At 44.1% G+C, this 18,653-nt stretch overlaps 2 protein-coding genes across 9 annotated transcripts in view; both read left to right on the forward strand.

Moving 5' to 3' along the window:
• The first annotated feature begins 657 nt into the window (after positions 1 to 657).
• On the forward strand, positions 658 to 2,638 carry ndufa12 (NADH:ubiquinone oxidoreductase subunit A12). Its single transcript, XM_035621136.1, has 4 exons — positions 658 to 808; positions 1,359 to 1,444; positions 1,567 to 1,654; positions 2,344 to 2,638. Exons 1-4 carry the CDS (start codon positions 720 to 722, stop codon positions 2,522 to 2,524), a joined length of 444 nt encoding a protein of 147 aa, XP_035477029.1. The 5' UTR covers positions 658 to 719; the 3' UTR covers positions 2,525 to 2,638.
• A 1,864-nt stretch (positions 2,639 to 4,502) lies between these two features.
• LOC118286782 (transmembrane and coiled-coil domain protein 3-like) overlaps positions 4,503 to 18,653 on the forward strand; it is a 31,059-nt gene continuing 16,908 nt past the window's right edge. For 2 of the 8 annotated variants that reach the window (XM_035611497.2, XM_035611513.2), the window contains exon 1: positions 15,619 to 15,924. In XM_035611497.2, the coding sequence (XP_035467390.1) occupies positions 15,922 to 15,924 (3 nt within the window). In that variant the 5' untranslated portion in view covers positions 15,619 to 15,921. Of the gene's footprint in view, positions 4,659 to 15,473; positions 15,925 to 16,372; positions 16,572 to 18,302; positions 18,420 to 18,653 lie in introns of those variants that run through there. The other 6 variants (XM_047336323.1, XM_035611523.2, XM_035611490.2 and 3 more) reach the window with 6 other exon arrangements.

Consider the following 18,653-nt stretch of genomic DNA (forward strand, 5'->3'; position numbering starts at 1 on the left):
TTAACATGAGGCTTGATGTAGGTTTATAGTGCACAATAAATATCCTATGGTGTGCACAGTATTTTGAATTTAACGGTGAAAGGGAATAATCTTTTAACACATAACCATGAGTTTGGACATCCTGGTCCACCTACAGTAACTGTCCTTGTAGTTTAATATGTGACACTGAATTTACCATTAAGACAATAATTGCCATCACTAATATCTATGATATAGCCATACTTCAGTGTTAATGAGTTATTTATTTATCATATTCATGCCTCCGCTTACACTTGCAAACAGGCAAAGTAACAAAAAGTAAAATGTATGAAGCGGCATTAGTATGTGTTAGGTCAATATATGTCAAGATAGTTTATTTAGCTATGGTTTATTTGTGCACAAAACACAAGAACATGATTTTTTATCAAAAATATAATTTATTTATGGATTTTTTTGATTGTGTAATTTTTGTAAACATTTACTAATACAGTTAATATGATAAGAACAATTCTATTTATGAAACTATTTGGTTTCTTGAACTTATTAGTAAACACCCATTTTAAGACAGATCGATGGGTATAAATATAAAACTAGTAGCAGTTGTATTGTAATATTATATTACGTTTATAACGGATTTTATTCTCAAGTGGAACTATAGGCTTCTTTCCGGCACGCGAATGACCCGGACCCTGTTTACGCCAGCACACACAGTCCGTCTCCGTAAGTCTTCCGTCTAAAAGATGGCGCAGTATGTGAACGTCGTCCGAAGGGCTTTGGGACAAATAGGAGGTCACGGCGGAGTCCGGGGGCTTCTCCTGCAGCTGCTCAGGTGAGTTTGATGCAATATTGTTTATTGGGTGTTTTGCACGACAGATAATATCTGTGAAATATTTCATAAAACAGAAAATCTAAGCTTGACGCGTCTTTTCTCTGCGGAACTAAGTTAGCATGTTGACAGATAACTCCAGCCTTAAAGTGTGGATTAACATCCTTATATACATTATTTATGTAAGATAATATATATAATAACAATATCTATATAAGTTGAAAGGCTGTGAAGCTTTACGTTGTGTGACAACGTTATGCGTTTGACGTGTTCACCTATTTTTTGCTTTTTGACGCGCTACGCCAAACTCCATTCAAAATTCTGTCAATTTTAAGAAAATGATCAGTTTTCCGGATTTTAACTTACAGATGTTTTACTGCAGCAAGTACAAACATCCTCAGAAGCTTTGGGCGAATTCGGCTCAGAGGAAAATTATTTGTTTTAGCTTTAGGTGACATTTTTAATAAACTCCTGCTTCACTGACTGTGATTTAATAATCCAGATTAAATCGTTTCTGGTTCACTTCTAATCACTGTTATCATTTTGTCGGTAGAGTGAACGACGTGAAGACAGGAGCTCTGATCGGAGTCGATAAATATGGCAACAAGTACTTTGAGGACACCAAGCACTACTTCTTCGGTGAGTCTGAGATTCCCGGAAATGTTGTTTTCAGGATTTCTCTCAAGACGTTTTGTTACACAACAATACTGAGGAATATTGACACAGTACACATATAAATGTGCTTGTTGTCGTCGTCTCAGGGCGTCACCGCTGGGTGATCTACACCACAGAGATGAACGGGAAGAACACCATGTGGAATTTGGACGGCAGCATGGTGCCCGCTGAATGGTACGACTGTGAATTTTACACTTCTATCAATCTATAATCTTATATATTTATGACTGAATTTGCAACAATTTTTCCAACAGTTTTTTGGGGAAAAAACTTTGTTTCCTATATAAATTCAACACTCCTGTGCTTCATCAGGACTATGTGAGTGTGGCCTGGAGACATTAGCAAACAATCCACGTGTTTTTTTAAGACAAAATATTGTGTTTAATTTTGTTGGTGTACTATTTACCCTAGACATGTTTTTGCTAGCGTTAGATTTTTTAAACATGTATCGCAGAATTTAAAATGACTAATTTGAAATAATAATTCAGATCTCCTGTGGATATATTGTATATAAAATATATTTCTAAACAGAAAAAAGCTGTAGTTTATGACAAACCCTTTTAAAAAAAATCATTTTTTGTAAGGGAGCCAAATTAATGGACTCCACTTCAAAGTCAAAAAATATTTTGATGATGCTGATCTATAGAAAATCACTTAAATCCACCACCTCCCTCCATATTTGTTGGGATGAGAAATCGAAAAAGCAGTTTCAGAATATTCAGAACTATTGGAGTCGTCTGCCTCCGAGCTTATCGGTTCTTTTTATCGACGTAGGCATTGAGAAAGAATCTGACTGATGAGCACAATCGATAATGTCGTTAGTATCAATAAAACCTCGCTGACTTCCATCCGTATTCTTTCAGGCACCGCTGGCTGCACTGTATGACCGACGACCCGCCCACCACCCACCCACCGGAGCCCAGGAAGTTCCTGGCCGAGGTCCACCAGTTCAACGTGAGCGGCAGCCCGCAGCAGTACGTGCCGTACCCCACCACCAGCAAGAAGATCCACGAGTGGGTTCCGCCCAAAGCCGGAGCCCAGTGAACTCTCAAAACTGCACCTTTTCATTTTCCACTCTCTGTAAATTATGGCTTTCCCGCCGCTGTATCGAACATGTCCTAGAATAAAATAAAATCTCTACACAAATGTTTAAAAGGAGCTTTGTTATGTTTTTTGATTCATGGTGGATTAGCATCCAAAAATCTGAAATTTGAAGAGGCTTCTGCCAAACGGCAATAAATGTATTTCCTAATTTCTGATTTCTTTTCAAAACATATTTCCTGTCTTGCCCAGTTATTTTTAAACATTTAGTCCTTCTCACTTTAGCTCGTAGTTGGCTGTGGGGCTGCAACCATCAGCTTTGTAATTACTGATTTATCTTAATATTATTAATAATAAGAAGAAGAAAGTCACCTCCAACTAAAAGCTTCAGCAAAAACATTGTGTGAAGGCGTTTCATGTCCATGAGGGGGCGTCGTTCCCTTTTGATTTGGTGAGTCAGCCTTGTCACCTCCTGGATCAGTGAGAGGCTTTGAGGGCTTTTGTCGTTCCTCTGGAGTCAGCAGTTCTCTGGTTCTTTATTTTTAGAAGCCAGAGGAGACGTTTGATGCTTGATGAGAACGGAAAAGAGACCAAACCCTTGAAATTATTTATTTGAGATCAATGATCTGAAAGTGCTTTTGAGAGTTGACGGTAAAGCTTGACGGCATTTACGTTCTGAATGAATGAATTCTTATGTCTGTATCCCACATTAACTGACAGTTATCGTCTGATTCACCTTTTTTGCAAAGATAATCTGTAGGGTATCTGCTGATGCAGCACGACACTGAAGCTGGTGTAGTGGTGGTGGTGAAACCACAGACTGAAGAGGAGTCATCGTGACGTCGAGACTCGTTCCCCACCTGACCCTCTTTCCTCTTCGACATCCCTCCTGCCGACCGTCATATCTCTTAACTGGATCTGTAGTTCACCACCCCCTCCTCCTCTGATTCTCCATCCCTTATCTTAAACATCCCTGTCCTGTGCCTCTCTCCCTACCCATCCTCTCCTCCTCCTGCATCATTCATTGCCCGACATCCTCCCGTGCGTGGCTTGCTCTCCAAGAGGAGCATCCCAAATCCTCGAGCATTTCCAGATTCCTGTTTTATCGCTACGATTCTCCCAAATGTTTCCTATGCTAAATGGGCCTTGGCTTTTAATTTCCTTCTTCAGTTTCTCCAAATTGTACAAGAGGGAGAAACCTACATTTAAGAGGTATCAGACTTTTTCTGCACAGAAAACATTCATCAGTTTGACAAATGTTTTGGTAGATTTCTAAAGATAAAATAACACCTGTTTCTCATCCGCTAAAAGCAGACTGACAAGACAAGAAGCAACACTGACCCTGCTCCCCACTCCCACTCGTAAAGAAGAATGCCTTTGAGCAGGAGTGGGAGTGGGTGCAGAGTCCACACACACACACACACACACACACACACACGCACAGAGGCTGTTATCTGGTTCTGCAGACTTGGAAGTGCTGTCAAAGTCTCCATCCTGCAGAGTGCGTTCACCCCTCGGGGAGTGTGTGTGTGTGTGTGGCAGGAGATTCCAGCACTAACTCGATATTCCCACACTCATCCTCCCTAACCCCCTCCCCACATCCATTCGCTCCCACCTCTCCATCTCGCTCCTGCGTGCATCCCGCCCATGACTGGCGGGCAGCGGAGGCTGCTGTGACTGTGGAGCGTTATAGAGACGTGTGCCCTGGCCAGTGGAGGGTGGCTGATAGGGATAAGGAAAAGAAAAAGAAAGGAGAAAAAAAACAAAAACCCTCCCTCCTCCTGCTGCTTCATGCCTTTTAAGGTGGTCTTTTTCCCCCACAGCAGGGCAGAACGTGTGTGAGAACCACTGCAGAGCAGGAGAGCAGCTCGGGAGGAGGCAGGTTGTGATTTGAGTGTGTGTGGAGCGGAGCTGCCAACTCAGGAAGCAAAAAATTTCATAATAAGAGGGTTGCACACACACCCCTCCTCCTCCCTTAAAGAGGGAAGTCCTGACACTTCAAAGAGGCAGACAAAGCGCTCTGATGTGCAGGGGGTCCTCTGAAGAGTGCTGTGGCGTGCACTTTGACCTCCGGCTGTGAGGAAGAGGAGGCATGAGGAAGAACCACAGCGCTATTCCACTCATCCGTGTGACAGAGGTAGCGTTTGCACTCTAAATCTGTCTCCTTGCTGTTGATGTGCTCTTCTCTGTTTCGGGCTGATAGATACGGGAATCGCTTCTCTATTCTGTTCTGCATGAATGAGGAGATGAATTCAGTCACATGTGATAATCAGCTGTGCGTTTCTTTGCCCTCATGACCTCGGCATTTACTCGCAGGCACATGAGGCAAACAAGTTAATCTATCACCGGATTGTGCTCTTTTACAAACCACCATTGTTAAATTACGATAGCTCTCTCTCCAGGGAAAGCCGTCCAAGACTTAGAAAACAGATTATAAGGCAGCAGAGCAAAGGTAAAAGGTCTAAGTCAGATGGTTTTCTTCATGTCAGCCATGTAATTAAACTTAACGGTGGGAATTCTGCGACTATAGATAATGAACAAAAGCAATTCTTGAACGTTAAAGGCCGAGTCAGACGAGTTTCACCTCGTCCGTCCCTGTGAGATTTTGCAGTTGGCAGCCTGAGTAACGTCTAAGGAATGTCCGTCGGTCACGAGTGCACGCCTCTCTCGCCGCCAGGAGCTTGTTGTGATCCTCTCTACCTTTTTCTCGCTCGTTCCGACACAGACGCGGCTGACGTGACCTGTTTTCTCTCGGTGGCCGAGCAGGACGTCACGTTTGCATCCCTCTAGTAATCTGCGTCTCAAAGAGAAGCATCTGTGCTCTGGGGGTCCGCCCCCCGTTATCGTGCTGACACGGCGTTGTGCATGCATTATGTGCCCCAGTCTGCCAGTATATGCAAAGTCAAAATGCTGTAAACTACCACATTACGTAAACCCCCTTCCAGTCTTAATGGGGCTCTTCCTGTCCGGTCCACAAACAAGGAAGCAGCAGAAGTCAGAGGCTGCACAGTGTGTGTTCACGCACTCCGCGAGCTCTCATCCCCTGCAGAAAAGAAGTTCTGCCGCAGATCCATTATCGGCCTCGATGTGTGTTTTCTCGCAGCTTCTGCTTCCCTCGATATGTCGTTAAATCCTTTTTTTTTATTATTAACTGTGCTCCCTTCCGTCTGTTTACCATGGTAACCATCGCCGTCTCAGGATGTACAGCGTTCGGGGCCTTGAACTACAATCTGCTTTCATCCACCCCCGCCAACCTTCTCCCTCATTAAGCCGTGTTTATCCCATAACAGAGGTAATATCTCGATGAGGGACATGTAATGTGTCGACAACAACGCAAATCTTCTCGCTCGCCATACAGCTCGTGGAGCAGCTGTGTGCTTGTGTGTGTGTGTGTGTGCTTAAATATGCAGCGTGGGGACATTTCGCAGCTTCTCACGACCAAACAGAACGAGAACATGGGGAAGTGGATGTGATGATGTATGCACAGCCGAGTCAACCGTCTGACCTTTTAACTCACCGTTCTGCATTTTTATACCGCTGCTGCGGCTCAGTCTCTGGGTGCGTTGGGTCCTTTGGCGAGGAAGGAGGGGCTGTTTTCATTTGATTTTCGTAAAGCCACGTGGCGACGTTGGTCTGTATTCATCCGCACTAATACATCTCCATCGTGCTCGGATTGTTTGTGAAACTCTGTGGAGACGTTCGTGATCCACAGAAGATGAATCCTATCGACTTCGGAGACCCCCCCTTGTTTTTATTTTTAGGTCTACAGTAGGTTTGTCCGCTACTGTTGGATCAGTTTCCGTGGAACTCGGCAGACGGGACATTCACATCCTCCGCACAGGGTGAATGTGTAACAACCTTGGTGGTTGGTACTTGTCCAGTACTTTTGGTTTTATGACCATATTCCTGTTATGCTAATTTACATTCCGGACGCATTTAGCTCCGAATCAAAACTGTGCCAAAGTGCAGCCTCACAGAGCGGCTGGCACGGCTGTAGCCTCTGCAAACTACATCTCCAACCTTTACCTTATACCTGTTTCCCAGCTGATTTTCCAAAAATGATCCATATCACCTACTTCACAATTGAGGATTTAGTTTGGCTTACATCAAGAGCACATTGTATATGCTAAATACTATGTTTTCCCCTTTCTTTCACTAGACTTGTTTCCCACAATTTTTTTTCCAATTTTGCATTTGTATCATGAAATTAGATCTCAAATCTTCATTAATATATAACGAAAATTGAAGAACTGTTCATTATTTATCATTAAAGCCACTATGTAGGGATTTTTACGATTCCCAAACTGGCAAATTCCTACAATGTCTGCAGCTCTTCATTATAGCGATGTTCTCCGCCCACTTCAATATATGATGACTATCATTCTTTTGGTGAAACAAAGTCTGTTTAAATACGACGCCGCTGCCAAAACACACTGACTGCACCCGTTTCACAAAAAAACCAGAGCCCATCCCCACAACAATGTGTCACTGCAACGAAAAAAAATTTAATTTAAACAAAAGCATCCCATCTGTTTGGTAGTAAATGAGATCTTTCAACATTTCCTGATTCGTTATTCGCCACCTCTGGTTAAGTGCCGTCTCGTCATTATTCGTGTTTTTCCTGCCACGGTAATTACACCCCGAGGTTTTTTTCACAGAGCGTCTGCCATGTTCCGAACAAAAAGGAAATTAATAAATAAAGACCCACGCACGCCGCTGCTCCTGCTGAACATTAGTCACATTGTTTCCCAGTAAAATAAAAAAGAGAATATATCATCTGCCAGCGGCTGCAGTTTGTTCTGCACAATCTCAGGGAGTGAACTGTTGTTTGTTCAAGCTGCTCCTGCCAGGTTTTTGCAACACGATAACAATATTTGGTGTCAGCGCTGCAACCAGCAATTATTCTCAATTATTTTTCATTCAATTAACTGCTGGTGTCTCGCCCGCATCATCACTTCGGTTCAGACTGAAATATTGGATGGCGCCATAGTCTTCAGATTTGACTGTTGTTTAAATTTCAATTACTTCAACTGTCTCCATGAAAAGTGGCAAACTCTCACATTTTACAAGCAGGAACCAAATAATAATGGTTTTTGATTTATGAAAGACTTTGACCTTTGACACACTTCGCTGACAAATAATTTCAGTAATGACAAATAGCAGGTAACTGTCTGATTAGACCGGGGCTACGTGTGTGTGTGTGTGTGTGTGTGTGTGTGTGTGTGTGTGTGTGTATAATTTCCCTGGTGATAAAAATGACCTTCAGTGATGACCAGGTGAATTGGTTTGAGATGTATCTGCAGACCTCAGCCTCTAATTCTACACACACACGCACACACGCACACACGCACACACGCACACAGACGCACAGAGACAGACATACACACACACACACATGAGTAAATGTGAGCTTCAATCCATTTCTCGTCATGTTTGTCACCGATGGACCACTCAATTTGTCGCCATGGCAACAGGAGACGATGCTATAGCACCGGTGACCATTAGGCTTCAGCTCTGACATGCATTAACTTGCTCGTAGCTCTACACCCTGGCCTGGACCCAGATTCCGCCTTTCACTTACAATTGGCAGATTCACGAATCTGTTTTTCCTCTCTCTGTCCCCTATGTCATTTTTTCCTCCACTGTCCCAACATTTAAGGACAAGTTGGAACCACTTAGTTTTTTTTTTCATATCTGATTCATGCGACTGAATTACACTGTCATCCTCATTTCCCAAGTTATGACTCTAACTAAACCAAGATAGTAGCTCAAAGTGACGCATCCCACTTTGCTCCATTTCCTAAACACAGAACCATAACAAATTGTAACGTTGTATAATCATTTCATTTTTGAAATACTGGGTAAACACGAGCGTTGCCAATGACGTCAATGAAGGTTCTGTTCTATTTTAGGCACAGGTGGTGGTTGTAAACACATTGAGCATGTTTTATTAACAGTGACATAACTCAATGTGTATATTACTGTATGTTGAGGCAAGAGCTTTCACACAGCGTCTTCTGATGACGTTTTCAAAGAATTATTTTCTATAAAACTTATATTCTGTGATTATCACTACTAAGATTTGTTAGTTTCATACTTTCGTAAGTTGACTAAAAGGAGAAATTAGTCTTACAGCTGAGTTTGCACCTGTCGCTGTGAGTCATTCAAGCAATTATTATATATATATAAATACATATAAGCGGTTACATCTGTGGCAGTCACAAGTTTGTGTGCATGTGTTGGTAAAGGAGGCCCAGAAAAACAAAATGAATTCATTTTCTTTTCACTAACATTAATAGCAGAGATTTGAAGGTTTTATTTATAACTTGACTCGTCTGACTCGGCTTCATTAACATATAACCTTGTCTGTGTGTCTGCAGCCTCTAGCTACCTGCTCTGTTTGTACTGCTAACGAAGGTTTAGTCTTCAACTCTATTGTCTCAGTGAAGCCGGCAGAACAACAAAATGTCAGATTCGCTCTTCATGCTCGTCTTTATTTTTCATGCCGTCCCGACTTTATGTTTCCTTCGAGATTGGAAACAGAGGGAAACAACAAGTCTGGCTCTTTCCAAACAAATTCGAAATCTGCCAAGCAGAAACTCAAAAAGCTCCCTAATCCTCTCATTAGATTGTTAGCGCGCTGTTTACGAAATGAATGGCTGTGGCTTAAGGTGGTCTTCTCACCTTAAGCTCTGCAACAAAGCATTGTTTTATCTGTCCAGTTATTTGATATTTGGACATATTAATAATAGGGATATGCCAGTCTGTTGAATCATCTCCTCTTATCCCTCTCAGACCTCTGGCTTTTTAATGTCACACACCTCCGTGCCTGTCTGTTCCTAGAATTCTCTTTCTCCCTCTACGCCCACATATCGCAGCAGGTGTCATTTATTTAAAAAAGAATTACAGTTTTTCCAAAGAGACCTCAAACCACTCGGGGGGAGACAAAGGAGATGAAATGTCACAAGCCGGCGGCGCAGGGTGGGCTCTGACGTAGGGCAGGTGACACATGAAAGCGTGGCTGCTGCCTTTGATAGTGTGACTCCTTAGATATTTATTTCAAACGGCCCCGTGGTGCCCCGTGCGAGGCGGCACTGTCCTTTATGAAATCGGTCACACATTCTGATAGTGGAGATCAGGCTCGCGTTGCAGCACAGCTACAGGTCAGGGAGGCTACAACAAAAGCGTGCGACATGCAACAGGTATCAATGTGAAACCAGATATCTTCAGCTCAGATACATTTCAGCAAACCCCTTGTTTACCGGCTATACCGCACTAATGATTAGAAGATCGTTCATTCGAGATGAGAGCAATCCTTTTCTTTATTTCGTTTCCATTTTATTTTATGGTTGCCAAAGTCACCAAATTCCCCGCCCCCCCAAACAACACAGTGTCCTCATTTGTAGCCTGTTATACCTGACGTATCTACGCTACTATGTAGATAATGAGCTTCTTTGACATAATATCCCACGCTTTTTTCCCCCAGGCAGTCTGGTTTGTCCAGTTCAGGGAGGGGAAAGAAATACTGAATCACATTCCTCCTCACCCACACTTTCCCTATGGGGTTTCGGGGGGGATTTATAACCTGGGTCCTTACACCTCCAGGCAAACCCAACCCCCCCTTGTTTCTCTTCTGCCTTTTCAGGCCAGCATTTTATCACTATCACCACTGCCAACTGTAAAACTGTGTCCTGGTTTGTGGCCATGTTATTCACCTTGACAGTCATGCATCTTCTCTGCTGCGGGCCTTCATCTCCAGTCCTCTTAAATTCACTGCCAGAACGCCATAAACAAAACAAAAAACCTTGCCAAACCTTTCCCATTCACAGCATGTCCATTCACTTGCCCCATTGATTAAGTTCCCCTGCTAAGCTTGGACAAAAGGCCCCGGCTGGAAAGCAGGGAGCCTCGGCCCTTTCCTTAAGAAATGCTTTTTTTATTGAGGCTGAAAGAGCTCGGGGAGCGAGAGGAGGAGCGGGGACCGACGCTCCTGCCATTAATTTCGTTTGAAAGAGTTGCTTTTGAGGCGCAGAGAGAGAAGGGAAGGCAGTAAAAAGTGGAAAGCGCCACCTCCTCCTCCTCCGGAGTTCAAACTTACAGTGGCCTGGTTGTAATGTTGGTGTTTACCAAGGGATTTGTGTATCACAGAATTAAAACAGGTGTGCAACACAAAATACAAAAATGAGTAAGTAAGCAACTGTTTGTCCACCTAGAAACCGAGAAGGTGACGCAATGTCAATGTTGACAGAGCGTTTTCCGCTGCCGTCGAGTGGCGAAAAAGCAGTCAGTTATTGCAGGTTTAAGGTAATAATAGTGCAACCTGATATAGTGAACGACCACTCAGAAACCTCGTAGAACTTAAGGATTTTATTAACAAACTTAGTAATGGATGCATGAAGCTGATGCAATTCACTTTGGGTCCGAGCACCGCGTCAGACTGAGTCTTCTGTGCTCCGCCTGCCGAGGCTCAGACTGATTAATCACTGTCACCATTGCCAACCGGTCGCCACAGCAGCAGCCTCCCTCACGATATCCTCTATCCCCTCGTGACGCGGCTTGTTTGTGCTTGCCTGCGAGTATGAGGATCATTACTTCCCCTAATGGGGCTTATCAGCATCAATGGCGCGAGGGGGAAAGGCCACGCTGAACATAACCTGACTGACAAACCCACAGTTTTTGAGCGGCGAAATCCAGACACATACATTGACATGACGCAGATCACGAGCTCGGCTCCATGGGTACAGCAATAAGCAATAACGGCAATAAAGGGAAGATTGTGGGAGAGATAAAAGCTATGGGGTGAGAGGGAGAGACAGTATGAAAGAAAATGTAATTGCTGGCACAAAAGCATCATCTTTATAATGAAAAAAAAAAAGGGAGAAGGAGGTCGACAGATTTAATAAGACGAGGGGGAGATGGACAGGACAGGTTACACACAAAGCACAGGAAGATGAAGACGGGGGTATGATGAAAGAAGTGATGCGTTTTGGATGGGGTTATGTAATCAAAAAAGAAAAAGTATACGCCATAACTTCACTGCTCCAGTTACTGAGCCCAAAGGACGTGCACGTGTACGTGCGTCTCGCTGCTCAATTGATTTGGACCGAACCGATGTTGTTGTCTGACTTTGCCCTGATTGGTGCAACGGATAAAAAGATGAGTTGTACCCAACGCAGCTTTTTTTTGCCGGATATTCCCAACTGACGACAGATGTCACCGAGCACAAAACTACAAAACACATTGGAGCGTCACGTGGACAGTGCAATCAGCCGGGCACTCGATGCGGAGTCATAACAGTAGAAATATTAATTTCATTTCTTCTCACATTATTTTTCCTGGAGCTCCTCAAGTTATCTTTTAGCGCAAGATTAATTAAAATATGATATCATCTAGGTCTAAATGTCATCACTGTAACGTGAGTTGGTCCGACGGTGTGCATGACCTCCAGAACAATGTGTGTGTGTGTGTGTGTGTGTGTCTGTCGGAGTAGAAGTGAGAGATTATGAGAAAACGAAAGAAATGAGGAAGCACAGAGACGTTTTCTCCTCACACAGAGAGAGAGACGACTGTCTGAGCACACAACAAACTGCTCTGGAGAGTTTCCCTTCCTGTCTGCCTCGCGGACACGGCGATGACACGGCCGGACTCACACAGCTGTGTGTCAGTAGAATACTGAGCTCTCAGTTTCTGTCCGTCACTTGTTTTCTCGCATGCTTATTCGAGGAAGTCAGTGACACCGAGACAGGGAGTTATGGGAATAGATATTAGCGCTGACGTAAATTACCAGACGTACGACGAAGATTAGCACTGAGGGTGGCGACGGGTATCAAATGACATCATGTCGTAGCATTAGGGGTCCATTATAGGGACTCCGAAGCCTAATAAGTGATCATAGAAATAGAGCAGTACGTGCATGTCGTGTATCAAGCTAATTCTCTGGCTCCAGCTGCTTTTCAGATCAATTCTAAAATGAATCAACTTTGCTCATTTAACAAAATGACCATTCCACAACTTCAACTGCTTTTTGTTTTATTGGAACCATGATGACGAAGGTCTTCTAATCTTAACAGAGAATTGATTTCCACCCACACCACGATCGTTCCTTAAACCTTAGTTAACTTTTAAACAGCATTGTCAAATCCTAAAATAGTTTGATACTTATTTTTGAACAGTAGATGTTTAACACATTATCTGTGGCATATCTCTTGTTACCACAGATATTCTAGTTGAGGACCAGTTGCTGCTTTTGTGATATGTTTTGAAATAATCCTTCTCCTCTATACATGTAAATAAGGTGGACAAAATATTGGAAACATAATGTACTCCAATACAATAATAACTACACTACACTTGCTTTTTGGCCACAAATATGAAAAATGTATTGACGTTGGTGATAGAAAATATCAATATCGATTAGTGCAGCTTCAATAGTAAACCAGTCTGTTGGCGATCCCCTTCACAGTTCCTCAAAATCCTCCTGAACGTCCTGACCCACCCCTGACCTGAACATTCCACTACCCCTACAGAATGTTCCCGTTTGCTTTTCTAAATATCCCACAATCCCACTGGATCAGTCCGACACCCATCCCTCCTTCACCGAAACACTCACAGCGTTCCGAAAACTCCCTCAAAACATTCCGCAGCCGCGCGGCGACGTTGCCATCTCTCGCCCCTTCACATGAACAATCCAGAGGGCCCACGCCTCGACGCCCTCCGCACCAGCCGTCAGTATCCAGGAAGTGTCTGGTGTCACTGAGGTCGGAGTGATGTCACGGCTCGAGACGCAGCCAGGAAGTTAGGCAGGAAGTGCATAAAGAACACAAACATCGCTGGTGCGGGGGAAAAGGGAACAATGGCGTCTTGGGCTTAACCTGCTTGAATTTTTCGATGCACACGCAAATGCTTGATTCCTTGACGCACACGTGAATTTGTCATAACCACGGATTCCGACGTGTGTGTACCGGCAGGTCAGATGTGCCGACGATTTTCTTTGTCACGTGGTGCTGCGATTACCCTTTAGAGATGTTGATGGCATTTACACAAGTCGTAAAGAGTTGTGAGCCCACAGCAGGTGCCCTCTCGGTAGCAAATCACTGCTTGAGCACGAAGAGAGCACCAATCAGGGCCATAATTAAATGTCACATTTAACTCCTCCGCCTGTTATCTCACTTTAACACGCATGGGCATGGGTTTTACGAATCAATACCCAGGGGGGAAATGGACTGGAAGTTTATTAGGGGTTTTTCAGATTGATCACACAACTGAGGGATTTGTTGCAGCTCTCTGTCCCCCGGGCCATATGCAATGATTCTTCTCTTTCTTCAAAATAAGCACAGACACTCTCATGGAAGTGGTATGATTGAATCAGCCTGGATCGGATTCAACCTTTAGTCAGTATGCGCCGATGATGTCGCCGCCGCATGCCGCCTGCAGTGCCGGGTGCTGTTTTCTCCTGGCCCCTGCGGGCTGAATCACCCAGCCTCCGAGTGTCCGACCTATCCGCACACGAACACTTGTCACAATGATTAACCGGCGGCTGACGCAACTCGCCGGCCTCATAAACTGCGCTTGAGGTCGACGAATGCATGAAGGGGAGAAAAAGCGATAAAGACAACCAGAGGAGAAAGAGATTGAAGAGATAAGAACCCCTGTGATTAGGCTGGTGTGTTTTTATGACATGGCAGGTCGTTGCAGTGGCTGTAAGTGACTTTACAGTATATCGTGAGGGGATGAATTCTTACCGTTCCAGATGATATGACAGGGCCACGAGCGATACTAATTGGTTTCTTTATCGGTTCAGGGCCAGAGTATAGACCCGCCGCGCCTTTAAATCATTCATGGCTCAGTCCCCAGACCTTTGCGGGGGTTACTCATCTATCCTCTTCACTCGAGATGCAGCCTGTGTCACGTTACACCTATTTCAGTTTCATCTAATTATCGAGGCGACAATGTGCTTCAGTCAGCTGTAAACATGAGCTATTTAAGAAGTAGGCTTGATGAGGGGGGTTGAGGATTACCACTGGGGATGAACAATAAAAGCGAGCGATATTTCCAAGGTGAGAATAGCCACCGACAGAATGATCATCGTAGCCAAACAACCACCTGATGCATTTATGAAGAATTGTGTTGAATAAACTTCACAACAGTATTGTATTAGGGTTGTTAAATTATCTCCATCTTGACAAGCTATACCTATAAAGATATAAATCATATGGTCACTTTAGGAGGTACACAACAGCTTAGCCATTAATTTTACCTTTGCAAAGACGGGAATGTGCCCTTCAGTTTTTATTGACACGGTCAGAGAGACATATTAATTCAACTGCTTAATATCAAGGTTTGCAGTGGTGTAAAACTAGACTGCATTATGAACACATTTGATTATAATCCAGTCATCAGACTACAACTTCAGTAATAAACGTGTATTTGAATCAATACCTCTCGGACAGTGTCAACAAAAACTGAAGATTATAATCTTCCTAAATTTAGAATACACTTGTATTGGATTGGGGCTACGACAACTAACCAATATTTTTTATAATTGATTCATCTTATTTTTGATTAATAATAATTTATTGTACTTATGATTGTTGCACTTTTGGGTAATATCTTCATGGTTGAATGCACTTATTGTAAGTCGCTTTGGACAAATGCGTCTGCTAAATGAATGTAATTTAATGTAATGTTGAAAAATGAAAACAGTATAGTCCCAAAACACACAAAATATTCAGTTTTTTCATCAAACACTTTGTTAAAAGGTAGATAGATAGATTTTAAAAAATCATCCATCAACCAATATATGCTGTTGTTGTCCTTACATCTTTTCCAATGGGGAGTTCTTTTCTTTGTGTCTGCTTTGAGTACATTATTATACGAATGAAATTTATATTTTAATAATGAGACACCTACTTTAATTAGCGCGACCGGTCCAGTAGGTCCTCACTCTCTGGTTGGTTACAATCAATTAATGAGGGTGTCATCGATATCTCCCGCAGCCCCTCCCTCTGCGCGGCGCGGTGGGCGGGGCGTGTTCTCTCTCTTGCCGCTTGCCCGCCCGGCTCCCGGTGTTAGAAAAGAGAGGATTATCACCGCGGCGGGCGGACGGACGGGCGGACGGACGGGGCGGGCGGTCCGGGCTTTGGGAAGCGATCGTACCGTGGCCGCCGCGTCGGCCGGTTTCTCAACAACAACAACAACAACAACAACAGCAACGGCGGCGGCGGCGGCATGTGTCGCACCGACGAAGGTAACGGACGACGGTCAACTCCGCACCTGAGCTGAGCTCGACGACGACCGGGAGGTCGAGGTGGAGTCCCCGGAGATTATGCCCGGAGCTGCTGCTGCTGCTGCGGAGAAAAGTTCACCCGAAGTAGGGACCCGGTTCCACCGGCGGAGCTAAGATGGTAAACACGACTCTTTATATCACCAGGTTAGCTAACGGCTGCTAACTCAGCCGTGTAGTGTCGCGGACAACGGACAGAGAATTAGGAAACGTCCACTTTAACGAGCCTGCCCAAGAGTTGACCAGCTGCTCTCATATCTTAAAAAGTAACTTTTTAACTAACCAACTCGTTTTCGTTGGTAATGAGGAAAAGTCAGTGGTGGAAATCATCCTCTTTATCCAAGCAGACATCTGTTTAATGCCGAATTCCATCAACACGTTTACTTGTCTCGTCTTGACCAGTGTCTTTGTAAAAAAGCGTAAATTACACTTCGCTTGTCTAAAATGTGCACATCGGTTCACTGAATAACATATTTACGTACTCAGAATCACTATTTAGGAGCCTGTCAACAATTCGGCATAATCACATCGCGACTTTTTCCCTCTTTAATTATATGTAATCCGTGGAGAAGTGTCCTCTGTGACCGCCTCGTTCACGTTGGCGCTCGTCGCGCGAGATGACATAAAATGGACAGATTTCCCAATGGAGTCTGGTGGAGATGAACTGAGATTCGTTGCCCCCTACATCATCATCATCATCATCATCATCATCATCTTCTGACATTGCTGTTGCCATAACACTCCGTGTCATTCTGACGCAGTGCCCAGGTGACCTCTTTTCTCCCTCTATCATGTAGACTTGTTTGCCCCTCAGACGGATGGAGCAGGTTTGTCCAGTCTGTCCGTCTGTCCGTCTGTCTGCGTTGATTTTCAGGTTGCAGGTGCGAATTCTTTTCCTCTCTGCTGTCACGTCCAATCACATGTCTCCTTCTTGCAAGAGGAGGAGGAGGGGGTGGACATACGGTGTTGGCTCTTCCTGGTATGTGTTGCCACACAGTGTCATGCTCAACGTCACCATTCCGTCGTGTCACGACAGAAGATTCTCAAAAACAGATTCTCCCCTGACCCGCTGCGGCAATTGCCCATCTTCAGTTTGACGTCGTTTTGAATATAATTGTTTGATTGAGGCAAGACGGCGACAATTCCTTTTCCCGAGAGATGGGACCACCACCAGCAGCAGCAGCAGCGGCAGCGTCTTGACCCCCACGTACACAACTGTGAACCGCGTCTGTAGTCTGTGGTACATTAAAACGCACACACACAGTTTTCGTCCCGAGCTGTTCAGGGAGCGCTTGGAGGCAGATCATCCCGTCCGCGGTGGTTGACCTTTTATTCGACAGGCGAGCGAGCGTCCGTTTCCGGTGATGCTTTGCGTTCACACCTCAGCACGGACGCAGTCGGTTTACCCGCTGGGCATGGTCTCTCAGTGGGGTGCGGGGCCCAAGGGCACCTCAGCAGCAGCAGCAGCAGCAGCAGCAGGAGTAGTTGTTGTTGTGGAAGTAAACGGCGTCAGTCATTCACTGGTCCTCAAGCAATTTCTTTAAAGTCTGTGGAAAAAAAAAAGGGGAGAGGGAGGAGGATCTGTTGTCTAAAGTTGGGACGGAGACGCGCCGGAATCGATTTCCACAGCGACTTTGTTCTTTCACTGTCTTATTTATGAGTCGGTGGCCACTTGGGTCTCAGCTGGTCTCAAAATCTAGGTCACACCCAGTTAAGCAACTTCCGTTTCGGAGAGCTGAAACAAGCGGTCGCTTCATCGATCGGTCGAGGCCACGTGGCAATTTATTTTGTCTATCGGTTTAATCTTTAAGGTTTGTTTTTTAAAGCCAGAGAGAAATGATCCCCAATTTTTTCTCACTGTACATATTTACCATGTCGATTGTACACGTAAAATATGAAGTCACAGATTAATTGATTAATAATAATCATCGTCTGCGATTTAATACGTGTTAGATCAAATCTGTCAAAGGATGCGGGGAACAAGGCTTCAAATAATGATCGTATGGATTATGGATTAATCTGCGGATTATTTTCTTAATTTAATTCAATCATGTTGTTAATGGAGAGTCATGAAACTGTCCGTCACAGTTTCCTAAAGCACAAGGTGATTCCTTCAAATCGCTTGATTTATGTGCAAAACTGGAAAAATGACGTGGAAACATTTAATCAATACTAAACATGATGATCGCTATCGCAGATTTTCTAGATATATCAATCAACTGATCGTTCCAGTTCTAAAGTCGACAGACGAACAAAATCATAAATCAGTTTTGGTCAACATTTGTTGATCTGTGATGATTTGTGCTATAATCTCAAAAGAAATTGCATGTTTATGTGAATATCACGGTCACGTATGTTGTGTAACGAGCAGGTTTTTATCAACACTGGTGTTTTCCCACGGCTGCAGGCTAAAACGTAACGCGGCAAAAGGGACCGACTCGTCTCGTAACCTTGTCATTTGCCCGATCGTTCATAAAACATCTGTCATTTCATCATCAGCATCTCTCTGAAGCGCCGACACCAACAGCTGCACGGAACATATGTGTCTGCAATATGTCGCCATATGTGTCTTTAATGGGGCCAGACGTTCATCTGCGATGAGAAGAGAGAGAAGAGGTAATGATGTCGGCGAGGGAATTCATTTGTTGAGTCGGGTAGAAGGACAGCGGTTGACTTGGTTTATGGGATTATCAATTTTTGGATGGTTCTCAGAGGTCAGATTGTGCTCTTGCGTGTATTTACATAAGCCTGAACAGTGTGTTTGTGTAGGCGGCGGAGTTGTGGTGCCTAATGAATGAATGCATGAAGTAGCCCCCTCTCTTTTCGCTTTCATTGGATCACTTTCAAAGA

The sequence above is a fragment of the Scophthalmus maximus genome, chromosome 12, assembly GCF_022379125.1.
Source record: "Scophthalmus maximus strain ysfricsl-2021 chromosome 12, ASM2237912v1, whole genome shotgun sequence".
Classification (NCBI taxonomy): Eukaryota; Metazoa; Chordata; class Actinopteri; order Pleuronectiformes; family Scophthalmidae; genus Scophthalmus; species Scophthalmus maximus.